Source organism: Haemaphysalis longicornis, unplaced genomic scaffold (assembly GCF_048455015.1).
Source record: "Haemaphysalis longicornis isolate Haplotype H1 unplaced genomic scaffold, Haemaphysalis longicornis Haplotype H1 scaffold_5, whole genome shotgun sequence".
Taxonomy (NCBI): domain Eukaryota; kingdom Metazoa; phylum Arthropoda; class Arachnida; order Ixodida; family Ixodidae; genus Haemaphysalis; species Haemaphysalis longicornis.
In genome coordinates, this window is record NW_027526385.1 from 17,215,022 (window position 1) to 17,233,123 (window position 18,102).

General features: G+C 47.6%; 1 protein-coding gene across 1 annotated transcript in view; it reads right to left on the bottom strand.

The window, feature by feature from the left end:
* LOC144139006 (uncharacterized) overlaps positions 1 to 18,102 on the bottom strand; it is a 221,424-nt gene that overhangs the window by 31,611 nt on the left and 171,711 nt on the right. The window contains exons 6-7 of the mRNA XM_077671508.1: positions 6,154 to 6,345; positions 4,283 to 4,336 (exon numbers count right to left, since the gene is read on the bottom strand). Of these exons, the coding sequence (XP_077527634.1) occupies positions 4,283 to 4,336; positions 6,154 to 6,345 (246 nt within the window). The remainder of the gene's footprint in view (positions 1 to 4,282; positions 4,337 to 6,153; positions 6,346 to 18,102) is intronic.

Genomic DNA, 18,102 nt, shown 5'->3' on the forward strand with positions numbered 1-18,102 from the left:
GATGCAGCAGAGGCGACAGTGAGACGTGGCAAAAACAGGGAAATGCGGGAGGAGGGGGGGAAAAAGAAACATGGGAGATGGGCGGATGGTTGGTTGAATGGATGGTTGGATGGATGGGAGGAAGGCGCATTGTTAGAAAGCTGTCTCCACTTTTAAGCTCCCTTCCTAGTGATGGGTGAGAATGTTGGGAAGGTCGAGGAGGTCTGGGAAGCGTGGGTGATGGGAAGAGGAGGAGCAACACACATCCGTTCACTCTGGTTGCTAGCAAGTTTAGAACGAGGCAATAGAAACACTAGCTGACAGCCTAACTTTTGTTGATATCTCTTACGGCCAGCTAAAAAGGCTGGAAAGCTTCAGGAGTTTAGAAGAAAAATAAAATCGGAAGAAGCTGTAGAGAGAACGAACTAAGCAGAAACAAAAATGAACTAGGAAAAACGGCTTTCTTGCAGGACATGGCACGGTGGTCGAGACCGAAGCCCAGAGAATCTGAGAACATGGTGGAGGGCTCCAGATCAATTTCGACCCCCTAGAAATCATTACGGTGCACCGAACACTTACAACTGTTTCCCTTTTTTTGTTGTCTCTATCAGAAATATGAGTCACGGCTGGCACTAAATCCATGTTTTTGGAATCAGCAGAACTGATCCACTGAGCCACCGTGGCGGGCGAGACAAATATAACACGCAAATCTTTAAGCTTGCTGTTTACACACCTAACATATGCTTCCACACATCGTACAGTGACATGCTAAAATAACGTGAAACGGTTACGAGTTTCGGATTGAGCCTTGCAAGGCATACCTCCAACTTTAAGCAATATTATGGACTTTTATCCATTAGGCCAGCTCTGTGCAATACCTGCTCCTAAGCTGTTCTACCACAGACATATCAACAAGCAATTAAAAATATACCAGAATATTGCTAATTACACTAATTAATGTGGTCATTATTACATTTCCTGACGATCAAATTTATTTGGAGTAAATGCCCGCCTGATGAAATGATGAAGCCTCAGCAACATGTTAGTCCTTGCTCAGTAGAGAACGCGTGTCAAGTAAAATTTTAACCTTACAACAAAATACAAGCGTTAAGATTCGCGCAAGCGAGTGGGCACCCACGCAACCACCGTGCCAAGTCTGCAACATTGCCAACTAATGTGTCAAAAAAAAAAAAAAAAAAAAAAGAGAAAAGGTTAAAGAGAACAATGATAAAAGAAGCTAGGAAAAGAAGCGCTTCAGCACTTTTATAACATAGCAGGAGCATGGAAGCAACTGATTATCAAAAGTACACACGCTCTGTTCAAAGGAAAAATTGAGAGCGCTAAGATCGCTTGCGCTAAACACACAAATTGCTATACAAAAAAGTGCTCTAATAACATTAGGCTGGGAAATACTGCTATAAAAGTGGTGCAATATAATAGCCTTAAAAAGAAATTCACACTCATTAATAAGGCACAGGCAGAAGCACTGCAATGAGAAGACATTTGTCAATGAAAGCAAGCAAGGCACAGTGATATCAAGAACAACTGACCAATATGCAGCGCAAAAACAGCCACTTCCTATTCTGACCCACTACGACGTCCACTGGACAGTTCAAACGCGAGCTGAACACTGAAAATTTCCCAGTTACTATGGCTACAATTTGATGCTGCATGTTAAAGGAAATATAACGAGCTTTGCTCTCCCTCAAACCAGCCTGGCTGTGCACTAACCACCCAGGGACCCTGCAACACAGTGCAGTGCAAGTGAACCTGCGCGACGTTTAGATTACACTGCCAGGAATACCTGAGCCAAATGTTACACGTGCACGTGAAGTGCACCAATCTCTGTGAAAGACGCGAAAAAACTAACCGAGCTCTCTTCAATTTTCCTCATTTTGCACACCTAGCATGGCCTAAACGAAGACATTGCGGCCACGGCTGTCCCACTGGCTGTTGCTGGTCAACTTCGCGGCTTATTTCTTATATTTCCTGTGACAATCCGCCGCCATCGGCGCTGTGTACCAACCTCTTCTGTGCCTGAACCTGTACGCACAGTTTTGTCGTTTATTTTGTGTTTTGAGTGTGCGCGGAGTTAGAGTGACGAACTGAATACTCTCTTTCCAACGAGACCACTCGACAACAAATGTTTATTGTTTAAAAAACTCCCTACCAGCCTGAGCACTTGCTTGCGAGCCGGCAGCCATGCCTGCCTTTTTGTGGCACCAGACCGCAAACAGACGACCCCTCCTTGTTGCGGAGGAAAGCAGAGAACTCCCCGGCCTGTGATCTATCGAAGGCCACCAAAGAGAACGGCGTGAGCCGCCCCCTTCTCCAGGATAGCGCGCACAGCTTCCATTGCGTTGTCCGCGGTCGAGTTGAGAGGGAACAATTACGCGTGATTTCGCATCGCGCGTAGTTTCAATGATAGTGAACGGATTTTTATCATTCTTGCGGGAGAGATAGCTGGGACAATAGACTTTACCCCAAAAAACATTCCGCGTAGTCGACGGTAAGTGCTGCAGGGTCCCTTTAATAAACCCAACTTTGGCGTCCCGCCATTCCCAGACACTATTATCCAAATGGCGGTCACATGACGGTCGTAGCAGGTCAGAATGAGTGTGGTAGTGGTAAGCCTGAAATTCCAGCGGCAAGTTGCGTTAACTCGAGAGCTATTCGTTCAGCTTACTGTCATGGCCATAAGCCAGTCTCAACATCTTACCCTCTTCTAGGGGCAGCAAGCAAGTGTATTTACGCTCCAAACAAAACTTTTCTGTCAATTATGGCTCAGAAATCCAAGACAGTGCCGCTAGCTGGAGGGGAACGCACTTGAACTTTGAACAGTGGGAACAGGGACCACAAAGACCGCACCAATTAGCCCCTACTGATGTCCTGCGAACAAGCTGCTAGGAATTTCGGCCCCCAAGTAACCACACTTCTTGACAATCACGGCACTTACAGGAAAGCTAGAATTGGCGTACAGCAGAATTTTCAAAGCTCTCCATGCCACGGCCGCAAGCAGGAACACTTGCATGCCTACTTTCCGATAGGGCCACACAAGAACGGTGTTTCGCTAACCCAACTCAACAATGCACAAGGAACCTTAAGTAATAACCGCATTCTGGGATCCCAAACCCGCATATATTTTTCAGCTCGCTTTATTACTGCACAAACGGCAAAGAAAATTCTGCCACACCAATACACACCTCCAGTGATACAGAAAAGAAAAAGGAGTCCATTTCTCGAGAGCGGCCCAAAGCTGGCAGATCGAGCTGCAAGGCTTGCTTTCAAATCTGTGAAATCCTCAATATATGAGATGGTGTCTTTTTGAAATTAGTAAAGCCTTTGCCGAAAATCTTCCGTCTACTACACCATGACACCTTCATTGGGTAGATACAAATGCCACAGAGACCTTTGAGAAGTTTTATTGTCACATGACAAGTTCTTGCCACGCAATGTATGCAGCCACACTAAAGCACTTGCTACTAGAACCAGTGCTGTACAGCTTTAACAGGGTGCCTTTTTTTTTTTTGGAACAATAAAATTTGCTGGCCCACATAATGCCAGTCTTCAAATTTAGACTTTATGGCACGCAATCACAGTTTCGGCAAGTTTCAAAGGCCTGAATGAATACGTAACAAGAAAAAAACAAAACACGTACTACGCTTTAAAAAGAGTACCTAATCACTACACTAACAGAGCCTCTCATTAATCGCCTTTCAGCAGAAAGGCAATAGGTATCTTCGCTGACTGGCCTCCTCAGGAGAAATGGACTTCTTCAAAAACGGTGCGCTGGGGTCAGCAATACACTTCTTTTTCTACCTGTGCAACCCATCAAAGGAAACGACCGCTTGCCCGGATTCTCAATCCCTATAAATGTTTGGCGATCTATGCAAGAACTCTGCAATATTGGTACAAGCTTTTAGGAAAGCTGTTGACAACTGGTGTCATTGCAACTGCTTCTTAATCACAATTTGTGCGTTAAAATGGTGCATTCCATAATAGCACTGCAAGGACTTCACTAATGCAACTCAACGTGCATTTAAAGCTACCAGGGCAATGGGTGCTCTTCACAGCAATAAGACATCACGCATTGGAAAGCATAAGACAAGTAAATGCCCCTGTTGCAAAGCATGTGTTCTTTTCAGAGGCTATCACCGGCTTGTGGCCCTCAGGGCAAGCATTGGACTGCCAGTTGTTATGTGGAATCCGGGAAAGCCATCATATCCCTCAGGGGGTAGCACGCAGCACAAAAAAATAAAGGCAAGAACCGGGGTTGGGTTCAACACGGGCTGGGACTACTCACCTTGGAACCCCGCTCGTTGAAGATGATCTCAACATCAAGAATGGCCCCAAATTGCTGCGAGATAGAGAGAAGGCAGGCAGTGCAATCGTGTCAACACCCACAGACGGCCGATTTTTTTAAATGTGTAAGAACGGCAGGCGATGTGCGCGACAGAACAAGTTCCAGGTAGGAGGAGTCGCACAAATCAGCACTTGTGTAGACATATGACTGCTGATGGACAAAAAAATGCAATGCACAATAACCACATAATGTAAGTGCGTATCCAGATCGACTGCAATGATTTTGGCAAGGTCTGAGGCACCAGCAGCACAAAACACTATCAGTTCCTCATGCCCATCAAGCACTACGTGCAGTGTATATTAAATATGCCCCAAGCATTGCATCATACTGTGACATCAATCAGTTTGTTTGGAGTTACACATCACACAGTCGGCAGCCTTACGGTTACGTACACAAATCAGTTTGCCGGAAGACCCGCATCTTCAAACTGCTTTCCCACTTGCAAATCGCACAGGTGCGATGGTCACGGGAGTCACATTTCGACGGCGCAGTCAATCACTCTCAGACCATTCCCTCGTAACATGATGGCATCACAAAACTGGATAGCCAAGCATAGCCACAAAGTCCATTGATGTAGCTGGAAACCAACCATCTGTTTACTTCTGGCATTGCTGATGGTGACGAGCTGCTGCCCTTCAGTTCTTTGTTGTACAAATGAACGCACAACGTGAGACTGATGAGTGTGCAGAAATGCATTTGAAATGTAAAAGCAACTAATCTTCGTAGATAGCTAGATGGGTAGAGGGACGGTAGGCTGACTTGCAGCCTTTTCATACATCTATCGGCGTGTAGTAAACACTGTGGATTTCAAAAGCGCCAGAACTTTCGCATTTTTGAAAAGAAGCAACAGTAACCTTTGTGGGCCACGACAAAGTGTTACAGCGTGAAAGCAAATGTGTGTATTTCTGTCTGCAATACTACGTGGAAAAGAGTTTGCTAGGTGTCGTTATTTCTGGTTCCTCCCGCTACCTGCAATGGTTACGGCACTTTTAAGGTGAGTAGCACGTCTTTCAGATTAATTTCTTTCTACCTGTTCTTGTCGCAGTAGTGTAGCATATTCTTCTTTGAGTGCAAATGTTGGAAGCACGAAGGAAACCATACAGGATGGGAAACAGTTCCGTTAAATGCAGTCATCGCCTCATCGCGCGACACGCGTCGCAGGCTGTCGTGCAACATGCCCGTGTCGCCAGTGGGAATGGGCCTTCAATCTACTGCGACCAATTGACACCCATCCCCACTGTATCATACAATGTACCATGCACAAGACCTGCCCAGGGCCCTACCTTTTAACCTACTGCACATAAGTTGGGCTGTTAATATAAGGAAATATCTTGCAAGCATGCATGCGAGAGTGCTACAGATGTCACAAGAGGGACAGGATGCCCACAGTTGAACCGACGGACCGAAGATGGATTGATGGACCTATCAATTTCCACAGTTAGTGCACAGTGGAAAGGTGCTTGGAGTAAGCACCTTTTCAAACCAATGCAAACATTTTTAATGTGTGTACAAAAGGTTTTCAGCCCAAGACCATATTACGATCTACTAATGGTGGGCTAAAAACTGCTGCAAGCGTTTGAGCCAATTTGCCAATGGAAGATGAATGATGTAAATGAACAATACCATCATCCCCAAATACGTGCAGCACGGCCGGAATTCCGAGTCGTGTCCGTTTTAATCGTGATGTAGCCATGAATTGCAGAAAACAGAATTCCACCCCTGTGTTACTGCTTCATTTTGTGGCTCCATGCACAGTGAAACAAGCGGGCAGCAAAAAGAAAGACGGAAGAGGCCGGGGTCGAAAGACTCACGCCAAAGAGCTGTCTCAAGTCGGGGTCCCTGAATCTGAACGGGATGTTTGAGACGTGGAGCCGCTTGGGCTGGCCGTTCTTGGCCGCCTCCACGGCTGCCGCATTGGCTGCGGCTGCGGCTCCGGCTGCCTGGGCACCGGCCAGCACCGCTGCTGTGGCCGCTCCGTTGGCGTCGGGCTCCAGGTCTGTTTGCTGCTCAAGGGGGAAAGGGAAGGGAGAGGGCGTAGGAAACAGAACCATCAGTGACCCTTCCGGGAACACAAACACAGTTACAAGCCCGCTTAGTCATCACTCTTACTTAGACCTACCACTACAGCACCTCTATCACTGTTTACAACAATGTTTTCTGCACGCACCCATGATGAGCTAGCACGATGGCCTGGTCTTCTCAAAGCGCACGTCTGAGGCTCAAACCAGGCGCAGGTCTTCAAATGGTGGCTGCAGTGCCTTCATGACCTAACTTGCTTGCTCACAAGAATGACGCAAATTCAAAAGGGAACCAGCCATCGCGTCAGCCGAAAAGCTCCTTTCTGACATTGGTCCCAGAATAAGCACTTGACGGGTTGCTCTCAAGATGCTTTCTACTTTCACAATGCACTGGGGCCCCTCGGACTACCATCTCGGTGGTGCAATCGGGGAAGCCGCATAGCTGCACTAGCCCATAACTGCAATGGTGTACAAATAACTCTGAACATTAAAGTAACCGACCAGAGAATGTGTGTCCTATGCCCTCCCATTTTTCAGCTACGCAAAGTTCCCAGTTGGTGTGCTTAATAATCCTCCCAGTATAGCTGTCTTTCAAGAGTGAAACATTATCACCCTCAGTATGCGGAGGATTAACAGGGAAAAAAAAAAAAAATCGCATTCCCAAGAAATGTCCCAGGCTTGTACAAGGGTCGTAGCGTCAAGATGGCATCAAAGAACTTCCCGTGAATGACCTATTTGCTACCAGATGAGCAAAGACACCGCTGTTCTTTCCAAAAGCCCGGCACCGATCCCAGTTGCAAAGCAAACAGCCAAGGCGGGAGCCCCATCCAGCAGCGCCTGCCACTCGGCGAGCAAGCAGCTGCTCGCTGCTCCCGAGTGCCATATTTCACCCACGCAAGGTCGTAAATCTGGTGACCTGCTGCAGATAGAATCACGGCTACCAGCTGCAAGTCGGTAGCAACCGCAACGCGAGGGCTGTTTTGGTGGCCCCCGAACGCGATGTCAATGCAAAAAACTGAGTGCACCAGACGTCCAGATTATTCTGTAGCTTTTTCACGTTTTGTTTTCTTCAGTTTCATTTATATTTCGCGCTGTTGGAGAAAATAAAATCCAGTTGTAAGTCAGCGCTTCGTGTGTCCTCTTGCTATCGCCCTGCGTCTAGCCGCTTGCGCTGTAGTCAAACAAGCATCACCAACTCGCCCAAGTTTTCATGTTGCTATGTCCTGAAGCGTCAAAAACATTTTGTTGAGGTGCAAAAGCAGTCTTTTTGAGCTGTTCTGACGAGTGATAGGGCATGAACGAGCAGGACACTTAGCTGGACCAGAGCCGAGGGATAGGCTTCTTTTGTTAGTCGTCCCCAGGTACAATTTATAAATGTCCCAAAGGACAATAGGTTGGTTCTGGACGGTTTAATGCGCCAACGCAACACAGGCAATGAGGCGCGCCGTAGTGGAGGGCTCCAGATTAATTTTGACCACCTGGGGAACGTGCGCCGAAATCTCGTACGCACGGCCGTCCTTGCTTTTCGCCTCCATCAGAAAAGCGGCCGGGCCCAAAAGGACAATAGATACATGCAACAAAATCACGAGAGTTCTATGCAACTGCATATGGAGAAATGTGCTGTTCAGCAATCCAGAGACAGCTATTTGCTACACAACTTTTAAAACGTACTTGAACACAGAAACTAAAAAGGAACAGTCTTTTATTCGATTGTAGCAATGAATTATTCCAAAGGAAAGTAGGTACACACACTGAAATCCTGTATGCTCTATGCAACTTCATAGGGAGAAATGAGCTGTTAAAGGAATTCAGAGGCAGCCATCAGAGTAACTTTTAAAACGTGCTTGAACGTAGAAGCTAAAAACAGAAGCATCTTTTATTAATTTGACTGCGACAATCAATTTCCTGCGCCTACCCAGCAGCTAGGTGCCACGTAAGGTCTGAGACTTCAGATTCGCGCACAGCTAAACAGGAGCAGCCACTTGTTCCAAATGCAGCTGCTTTCAGAGCTATTGTGAGGCAGCCCGTAATTTGGCTGGCATTGAATAGGATCATCACTCATTCCTCAATACGGTAAACAACGGGCGGACAATACCGGTGAGCTGTCGGCCGCAAGATCGGGCAGGGTAAACAATGTTTCTTAAGACGCTGCTACGTGTCTTGTTGAAACTGTATTTTGCTCACCAAGGTGGCAGCGCTTGCTTTTCGTTTATGAGGAATTACGCACGTGCAGATTGCAAAGCTGAAAGTCTGATATACTTTGTTGCATGCTAGCGGTACGATGTGCCAAAAAAGTACGTTAGGACACTCCAGGCTAACACATGTTGCCACGCTTTTATCTAATCTCGGATGCCGCGACAAACTGACGCTGGACATTCGGATTGAGCCCAAACTGCCAAATTTTTATCTTGGACTCAACCCACACAGCCCCAAAGCTGATGACTGAAACATAAAGAACAACAAAAAACGACTAAACCGCCTGCTCAGATACGAAAAGGAAATCCAGCTGTTGCAAGTTGCGGCGCAGTTGGCTTAGAACGCAAACGCCACTCAAGATTACGTATTTGCTCACAGCACAGCCCGCAACACAGGTAGCTTAACTCGATGAGGGGGAGAAGTGAAGCCAAACGCAGCAGCCCCACCACCGAGTACTGCGTCAACATTATCTAACCCCCAAGAAATGGCCGCGCGAAAGCCCGGTCAACTTGGTGACGCACCAGGGATGCCGAATACACGTCAAACACAAAAAGCGGGGGCCGCTCTGCAAGGGTAATAGCCCTACTCTCGTGCTAAGCCGCTCTCTTATTTTCCCACCCACGCTTCGGCCCGAACTCGTGTCCCTCGTCCAAAACAAAGGACGACCGAGAGGGCAAACAAACGCACGTACTACGAATCCGCGTCGTTTTCTTTTTCACGCACAACCAATGTGAACGGAAAACGCATGCACGCGTGGCCCGTCGTTCGCGGGGTCGGGGACGACGGCGGAACATTAAGGCGTCACGGATTACGAATAACACGAAGAGGAGGTAAAGAAAATTGTAAAAGCGAGAAAAATAAACACCGTGCTGTTTTTCTTTTTCTCTCGGTTTTTCCTGGACAGCGCCGACGTAACGAGCTCGGACTGAGCGCTGTCGCGGCGTCGGTACGACGGGAAGGGTTAAGGACCGCACTACGAACGAGCGCGGAGTCCGACACCGTCTTTTGTGTAACCGAAGCAGCAGCTAGCAGCACGAATTCCGACCCCGCCGAAACGGACGTCTCCGCAAACGCCGTAGCGCAGCGACCACGTTAGCGGCGACGTCAAGGCGCCTCGACGGCGGGGGCGACACAAAAAGATACAAAAACGACAAGAAAGTATCGTGGCTCTGTACACTAACACGCGATTGTTCGCCGCGATAAAAAAAAATCCCGCACGCGACGGCGACAGCCGGTCGCTGCACGAAGAGCCGCTTTCACGGCCTGGCAGGGGGGGCAACGCTACCAAGAAAAGAGAAAATGGAGAGGGTTTTTTTTCAGTAAGACTCACTGCTGCCTGGGTGCCGACACCGAGGGCCGTGGAGGTTCCGTTCGTGCTGGGCCCGTGCATATCTAAGCACGGCAGCATGTTCATTTGTGGTGAGGTCGCTACAACGACCATTTAGACGTGGCTCGGCGCTCGAAGAAGCCCCAGAATCGACGGAGTGGCGGCAGGGGTAAAAACTCCAACGTGCCCTGACGCGCTCTCGACTGCCCGCCTCGGCGGAAGCTCCCCAGCGACGACGCTCACGCTGTCGCACGACGCGCCGAGACCCGAGGGTTGGAAAAAAGATACTGTACACCGAACAAACGGCGATTCAGGCCGATCAACGAGCTTTTCCGAGCGAGGCACGGCGTTACGCGGGCCTCGGAAATACAATGAAAAGGCCGACCAACACAAAGACGCCGCACGCTGTTGCCAGACGAGCCGGAGCGGACCGAGCCGAAGTTTCGCAAAAGAACGCGAACCGCTCAGCAACAAAAAGTGGCGCTCGCGCGCCACCAGCGCCGACTTTCTCAAGGCCACAAAAACAACGATGGGAGACGAGGCGAGCCAAGGCGAGCCGCTTCACCGGTCGACGCCAGGGGAAAGAGCGGCGCGTCGTTCAGCGTCTGGATGCGACTCCATTTTGTAAGAGACAAACAACGCAGCAGGCGGGAAGCTCTCGCTTTTGTTCGCGATGCAAACGCCACGGAAAACACGCAATTGCGCTAAGACCCGGTGTTGCGCACGGATGTCATATAATGGCCACAAATAACAGTCAGCAGTTTCATCAATCCCGTTATAAATCAGCAACGAGATGATAAAAAAAAAAATCAGCCTTATCGACCCCGCGGTCAGCGTAATCAAAATCATTGTCACAAGAACGCGCTCAAATTTAAAGACAATGTAGATGTGCTGGTCTCCTTAAGTTTATGCATGACGAAAACCGCCTGAGACAGCGCATAAAAGCGACGAAGGAAGGAAACGAAAGGCGACTGGCACGTGTTTTGTCGCACGTCCCACGTTTCTTTGTCGCGGTTCTAGTATTTTTTTCTTTTAAGCGATTGCCTTTCTTGGGCTAGGTAAAGCGAAAGCTTTGGTCGTCAGTTTAACCAACGGAGGTTTCTTACTTACCGTTTTAGATGCTTAGAACTTCTCGTGAGGAGGTCTGCATATTCTTTTTGTATTGATTCCATTTTTTGCCCATTAAATATCTGCAGCGTAGTTCCAGACTGCCCGCGAACTGCTAAGAGGTCTTCGTAACGAGCAAATAAAAGACATCAAGAATAATCCATACGCGTTACTGGTGTCCCGGTGCTCGCTAGTGGGCCACTGACTCACTGGCAAGTGGTGACTCAGTGGTTACTCATCAGCACTGACCAATCACTCCCGAATTGATATTGACCCAGCGGCGAGTGCACCACGTGACCCTCGGGCGGATCACGTGACTCGGAGAAGCTGGAGAGGGGAAGAGATCAGGAGGCTTTCTCAACACTTGCTTCCACCATACTGACCACCTAAAACCGATTTCTAACGAAACTGACGCTCCAGTCTACGTAAACGCCTTCACTGAAGTCGAATACCTAGTTACCCGAAACTTTTGCCCACGATTTCGGCAACGGAATCAGCACCCCGACACTCATCAACTGATAGCAGCATGTGAAGATCGACAATTCATGCGTCTCTATTACAAGAGTACAACATTAAAGATACCGCATTTGCGCACGTATAACCCGCCCTGCACAAATCCACATCCCCACTTTCAGCCCGCCGGAAAAGAAAAAAAATTCTCGCGTATTGCCCGCGCATTTGATACAGGACAGGCTGCATCAAAGCTACTGCTCACACAACATACTACGTAGACAGAAAAAGCGTATATTTAGAAAGTAGACTGCAACTGACTGCCACGCGAAAGTCACAATTCATTCAGTGTCCCTGCTCTAGCTGAGGCCATCACTTGAGCCGCAGTCCTCACTGCTGTACACGACGTCACCTTCACGGCACAACGCGCATTGCCGTGAAGCTGCACTAAAGGAAAACCCCCGCGTATTATCCACACCCCTACTTTGCCACTGAAATTTTCGCATTTTCCGTGCGGGTTATACGCGCGAAAATACGGTAGCCGCACGTTAGACAAGAAAAGATTTTTGTGGGACCATCTGATACGCTTATTGCCATTTCATCTTTTTTTTTTTTTGGCCTCCTCGGTCAAGTATAGCCTTTCGCGTATAATAACGCTGAAGACGGCCAATAACGCGAAAGAAAGCGATTGGGGATTGCAAACCAAAAATTATACACACTGGGCCGCGATCCAAGGTACGCGGTGCATTGAATCCACTGCAGTGACTGATGATATGAATGAGGCTGTATAATTACTCCGTCTCAATTACATATTCTTTCGGAAAGTTGTTTTTATTCCTGTATTAGAACAGTATCACAATGTATAACCAGTATCATACGTTCATAAACATCCCTTAGAATACCCAGGGAGCTTCATGCAGAATATACTATGCAGGAATGTCTAACCTTCTCGCTTCCGTTCCTGCCAAAACGACGAAGACTGCAAGAGTAAATGTTGACACCATTTTTGTAATTGTAGAATGTTTCAGACCCTTAATACCAAATAAAAAATGCAGAGAAAAATGTTGGTTTAGATAAATAGGAACTAAAAAGCACTACACAGAAAAACACGTGGATCCCGATTTTCGTCTTGCGATACGACCACGAACAGCGATTGGGAAGATGCGCAGTAAATTTTTGAAGTATGCCAAGATGTTCAGGTATGCTCTCCGTTCAACGGCAGTAGCAGACGAACAGCGCGTCGGCTAATTTTGGTTAGCTGTGAATGCAGCTGATTTTTCGTCACGCTGACTTTAATTGCGCACTACTCTCTAGAAAGCGGTCTAGCGCGAGCAGTTTAGAGCCGTGAGCCTGCTCTCCGCACCCCACGTGGCCTCTTCCGCCTTCCTAAGGAGCCAACCAGCTTCAACTTGAACGGTTATTTTCAAAATGTCCCAAGCCTCGAATATCCCACCCTCTACCCCCACTTGACCTAGCGTCTTCCTGGTGCAATAAAGGCTATCTCCTCCTCCTGTATACACGCATGCAACTTATCAGGACTATTACGATAACTCGACCCGAAGCAACAGTGCAAGAATAAAAACATTAAGACCTGGGTTTTCACGGAATTTACAATTCTTAGTAACGTTCTGTGAGAACCAATGTAAAAAAATAGAACGCTCTTCTAGCATTTTTGTTTTCGTGTATTTTCAAAGCCACCAAAACGTTCTGTGCCATGACAATCACGCAGTTAATGAATATATTTATTATTCCCATAATTCCCACGTCGGCAGGCAATTGCCGAAGCAGAATCGGATAAGTTTCGAAAATAATCTGCCTGTAACGTGAAAGACCGTGACGCCTTACAACTGCAAAACAGCGGGAAATTGATCAAGTTGGTACACGTCGTTATAGCAGTGCAAACGCCGATGACTGGTACCTTCTGAATCGATAAGGAGGGATTGAAAAACACAATAAGAACAAAGGCGACTGATAGCGATGCTTCTGTGCTTCTTGAAAGCGCGAACTACCGACGGGGATCTCAGAAAGAAGACGACGACACATACACTAACTCGCCCAAGCAAACACCTTTGTAAGGTTCATTTCTAGCAATGCACTTCTGTATAGCTTGTGAAGCCCACTTTAAGGGGACACAGTGTACAACGCATTGTAGGGATACATGAGGCCTTCACACTTAGATATGGATGCTTGCATTACACCCAATAAAACATCTTCTTGTCAATACACGCGTGTACAGTAGTGAAGACGCCTTTAAAGGGACAGACAACCGATTTTTGTCGGGTATATTTTGTAGAGTATATAAATTACTGTAACCTGGTTAACCTCCCTCCCTCTCAGGCACTGTATTGTCCTTCCTTCCTTCCTTTCTAAGGGCATCACTTAAAACACCTTAACCCGAAACGGTTTCGCTGATAGTGCCCTAGAACTTTTGAAATCGAAATTTTCAGATGTACCAGCCATACGCGGCCCGACAGAAGGAATGTTGGCAACCATGACAATTACTTGTGCGGGTACACTTTTTTAACTGCACGTGAGATTAAACGAGGTATTGAAAAATTTGTCCCTGGCTGAAACAACAATAATGTGCAACCTTCCTTAGTGTTTTACTCAGTTTTTGAATCACGCGTTGAAGCCGACGGACATATTTGGACACGAACGGTAGTGTCACGTTTATGGCGCCTCCTTTCAAAAGACTTCAGAAATGTTAGCGCAAAATCAAAATTATTTCCGCCTGTTTACTTGGAAATTCCTTGCCGTATATGCCCCAGTGTATAAAACGCTGGCTTTCATTTCAGCCAGATGGCACGCACTCCACAAAAATCGGATGTCCATCTCTTTAAGGGGCTCTACGTATGTCAGACCGGCTCGAAATAATGCTTACGCATTAGTCGACAATTCTCAGAATTTCTGCGCCCCGTTTTGAGAACAAAGGAACCGAATAACCGTGTAACAACGCTGGTGGCGCCTCGTCTACTTTTTGGTCACCTAATTTTCGTCTAAGTGTAGCTACAAAGAAATCAATACATTTTTACGAGAAAAGTAAGAATAACGGTACCTTCAAAAGAATCGCAGAAATTTAGAGCGCTTTCCAGCACTTTCCTTGCTAGTAATTGAAATATTTCTTGCGCCCTCCGTAAGATCAGTGTACGTTTCGCAGACATTGAACTGAAACGCATATTGCCGTGAAACATTTTTTCAACCTTTTCAGCCTGTAAACCAGCTACGCGTTGATTGGCTATACAATGCCTTGTTCTAGCATTAACTTTTTGCACGCGTATCGACTATACGAGTTGCAGATTGTAGCGACAGCGTAGAAGGCAGGAAGAGAGGGCGGCCAAATGAGGTGCTCACCCGCCTGCCTAAGATCCGGCATTTTGACTACGAACACGCACGAACACACCATCTGAAGGTTTCGCGCGTTCCGAAACCGTTCATCGAACCTCAAACGTTCCTTCGGCACTCACACAGCGTGCACACCGGAGAACGGAAAATGCGCACAGTTTGTTCCATCACCACGAGATCACTAGAGCGGCCAAAAAAATATGCAAGTATGGCAACAAAAAGAAAGAAAAGGGACCATCTGCACTAATGTGAAACTTGGGGAGGGGCGAAGCATGCGGTATATAGCTGTATTCTTGGTCCCTTTACGTTTTTGCCCACGGAGATGAAACCGTTGGGGGGTAGAGGTACACAGCTCTGCTGTAAAGGTCTCCCGTCTTCGAAGCACGAAGCGTTCTAGCTCGAGGCGTTGGAAAACGAGTGTCCCGATGTTTTAGTTCCGCGACTATGTCAACGATGACATAAGACGCCGAAAGCCCAAGGTAGTATAACGCAGACACACTAGCTTCTTTGATGCGATGACGCACATCATCACCCCGATATAACCGGAATACAAATAAACAAACAAACAAATAAATAAATAAATAAATAAAGCATCGGGGCTTGTTCCCGTGAATGTCGCCACACCCGCTTTTCACTCGTTTGCAGCCCCTTTGGCCAAGATATAAAAAAGCAAACTAATTTATGTACGTCTGGGCTCAATATACCCTGACGAAATGAGCACACACGTACAGAGAGAGAGAGAGAGAGAGAGAGAGAGAGAGAGAGAGAGAGAGAGAGAGACAGAGAGAGAGAGAGAGAGAGAGACCCGCTCTAGCCAGCTAGTTCTGGTCTGAAGCCGAGCCAAGGAAGATATCCATTTATCCAGCTCTCCCCAGGGGAAACGAAGCCGACGCCGAGCGCAACAATTTGGCTCGCTCTCGTCTGCTTTCACTCGTCTCGCAGGCGGACGACAAAAATCAGACGACAGGCGCGCGACAGCTCCGCGCATCGCGCCCTTGGAGACCGCCGTGTCGGCGCTCCCTGGGCGCCTGGTGTAAACGCAATAAGAGCAGAAAGTGCACGACTTGGGGGGGAGGGGGGGTCCACACACTGTGAGCGCGGTACACGACCAAGCTACAGGGCCCCGCACAAACAAAAAGACGGCTCCAACAAGGGACCGCGCGAGCTCGGGCTGTACCCCCGGGACACCGAGCAGCGCCGATGTCCGTTTGTTCATTCGTGATAGGGAGTACGAGGCGTAATCAATAAAGGAGCCGGCCGCTGTGCGATCCCGCTAACTCGGCCGACAACGGAGCTGGGGGCTGATGTGATTAGCGAATCCAATCGGGTATTTTCTGCTCGCGTTTTTCTCGGCGAGAATTATTTGCTTGCAGAGACGCCCTGGTGGTCGAACTGAGAAACGCTTCCAAGGACGTTATCTCCGACTAAATTACCATACGGGCTCTTGCAGCGCTTATAATGAGGAATAATGAAAACATTTTGTATTCGTAACGGCCAGTTTGTTCACCTTGGGAACGCAATCAGTGCCAGAGGACTCTGACGCATTGGGCACGTGTACTTTCAGGACGGCCACTGAAAGGCGCCGTTTGGCGATATTTAGTACTTTAGGGGCGTGCCAGCCAGTGTGATGTTTCACTCCGCGCAGCACAGAAGCCGGCCCTGAAATGTTCGGGAATTCCACCCGATCAGGCCGGGAGCCGCTGACGCAGCGCCATTGTTTATTCAATGCTTTCAGTGCCACCTGAGATCTGAAGGTATTAAAAAAAAAAAAAAAAAAAAAAAAACCCTGCGAGCTAAATCAAGCAGGGTGGCCACTGTAGCCTCGCGCGCATGCTCTACGACTCATTTCATTCGAGCAATCTTTCCTTTTCAAGTTAGCTAGCTGCCCAGCGACCAACAGACGCATTTTCCCGCCAGTTGGCCAGCTCCGGTGATGATGATGATGATGATAACGATTAGTGGCTCTTCCTTTGAATAGGGACGTCCGTGTGCTTCCCGGACGAGAGGAAGCCAAAGAAGCCCCCCACCGGGCGGGTGCCCAACCATCAGCGCCTGAACTCGTCTTAATAAAGCTTTCACTCCCTTCTCGCTTTGTTGTTGCCCCAAGAGCACAGCCTGATTGCATACTGCCGTGTTGGTATACCAGGAATCTGATTTAAGTTTCCATGACAGCTATGTAATCCAAGTCTGTAACGCTACTCTGATGAAGGCAAGTCCCTTGCCGATACGTAATTACGCGCCCTTGTTCTTCTCGTGTGCCCGACCTCTCTCTCTCTCTCTCTCTCTCTCTCTCTCTCTCTATATATATATATATATATATATATATATATATATATATATATATATATATATATATATATATATACACAAAGAAATGCCAAAATGCCAAAAAACCCTATATATATATATATACGCAAAAAGTAGAAGTACGCTCTTCGGAGACTTTATTTCCAACTCTTCGACCTGAGACAGGTCTTCCTCAGGAATGGAAGCTTTGAGTAAAATCGTACGGACTCAGAGTGGGGGCGGCGCCCCGAAACACAAGCCACATGGGAAACAAACCCACAAACGACCACACACACCATACAGAGCTTATTCTGCCAAAGGCAGGCGAAAAAGAGTCTAAAAAAAAGGAAGAGAGAGGAACAAGGTGGCAAGGAGGTAGGCAAGAAAGAGGCAAGGAGGAACACACTGCATGAACGCGAGTGGTGGGGATAACAGGAAATGCGACGAGTTCACGGGTGGCGAAAGGCCCAAAAAACACCCGGTGTCTCCGAGAGGGAAAAACTACAAAGCACACGCCGCCACGAGCAGTGAGTATACACTGCTTGTTAATCCTTGTTACCGGTGACCCGGTAACCCCTGAAAATAACCCCTGAAGAAGAAAGGTTCTCCTTTCGCAACTGTTGGGAACAATAAAACCCTTGTTCAGTGTTCTCCAAGTGTCTGCACCCAAGTTTTGACCTATTGCTACAGTAGTCCGGAACTTCTTACCTGCTATATATATATATATATATATATCCCTATTTGGGGTTTTGTTATTCGAAGGAATCTTTCTGGCACCGAGTATAATGAGTCAATCTTCGTTCGTTGCATCAGTGAATGGCTTTAGAGAAAGTTGGCGAAACAGGTAGAAAATGTATCACGAGTCTCTCTCTCTCTCTCTCTCTCTCTCTCTCTCTCTCTCTCTCTCTCTCTCTCTCTCTCTCTCTCTCTCTCTCTCACACACACACACACACACACACACACACACACACACACACACACACACACACACACACACACACACAAATAGTGAGGACACCTTATAACATACCTCA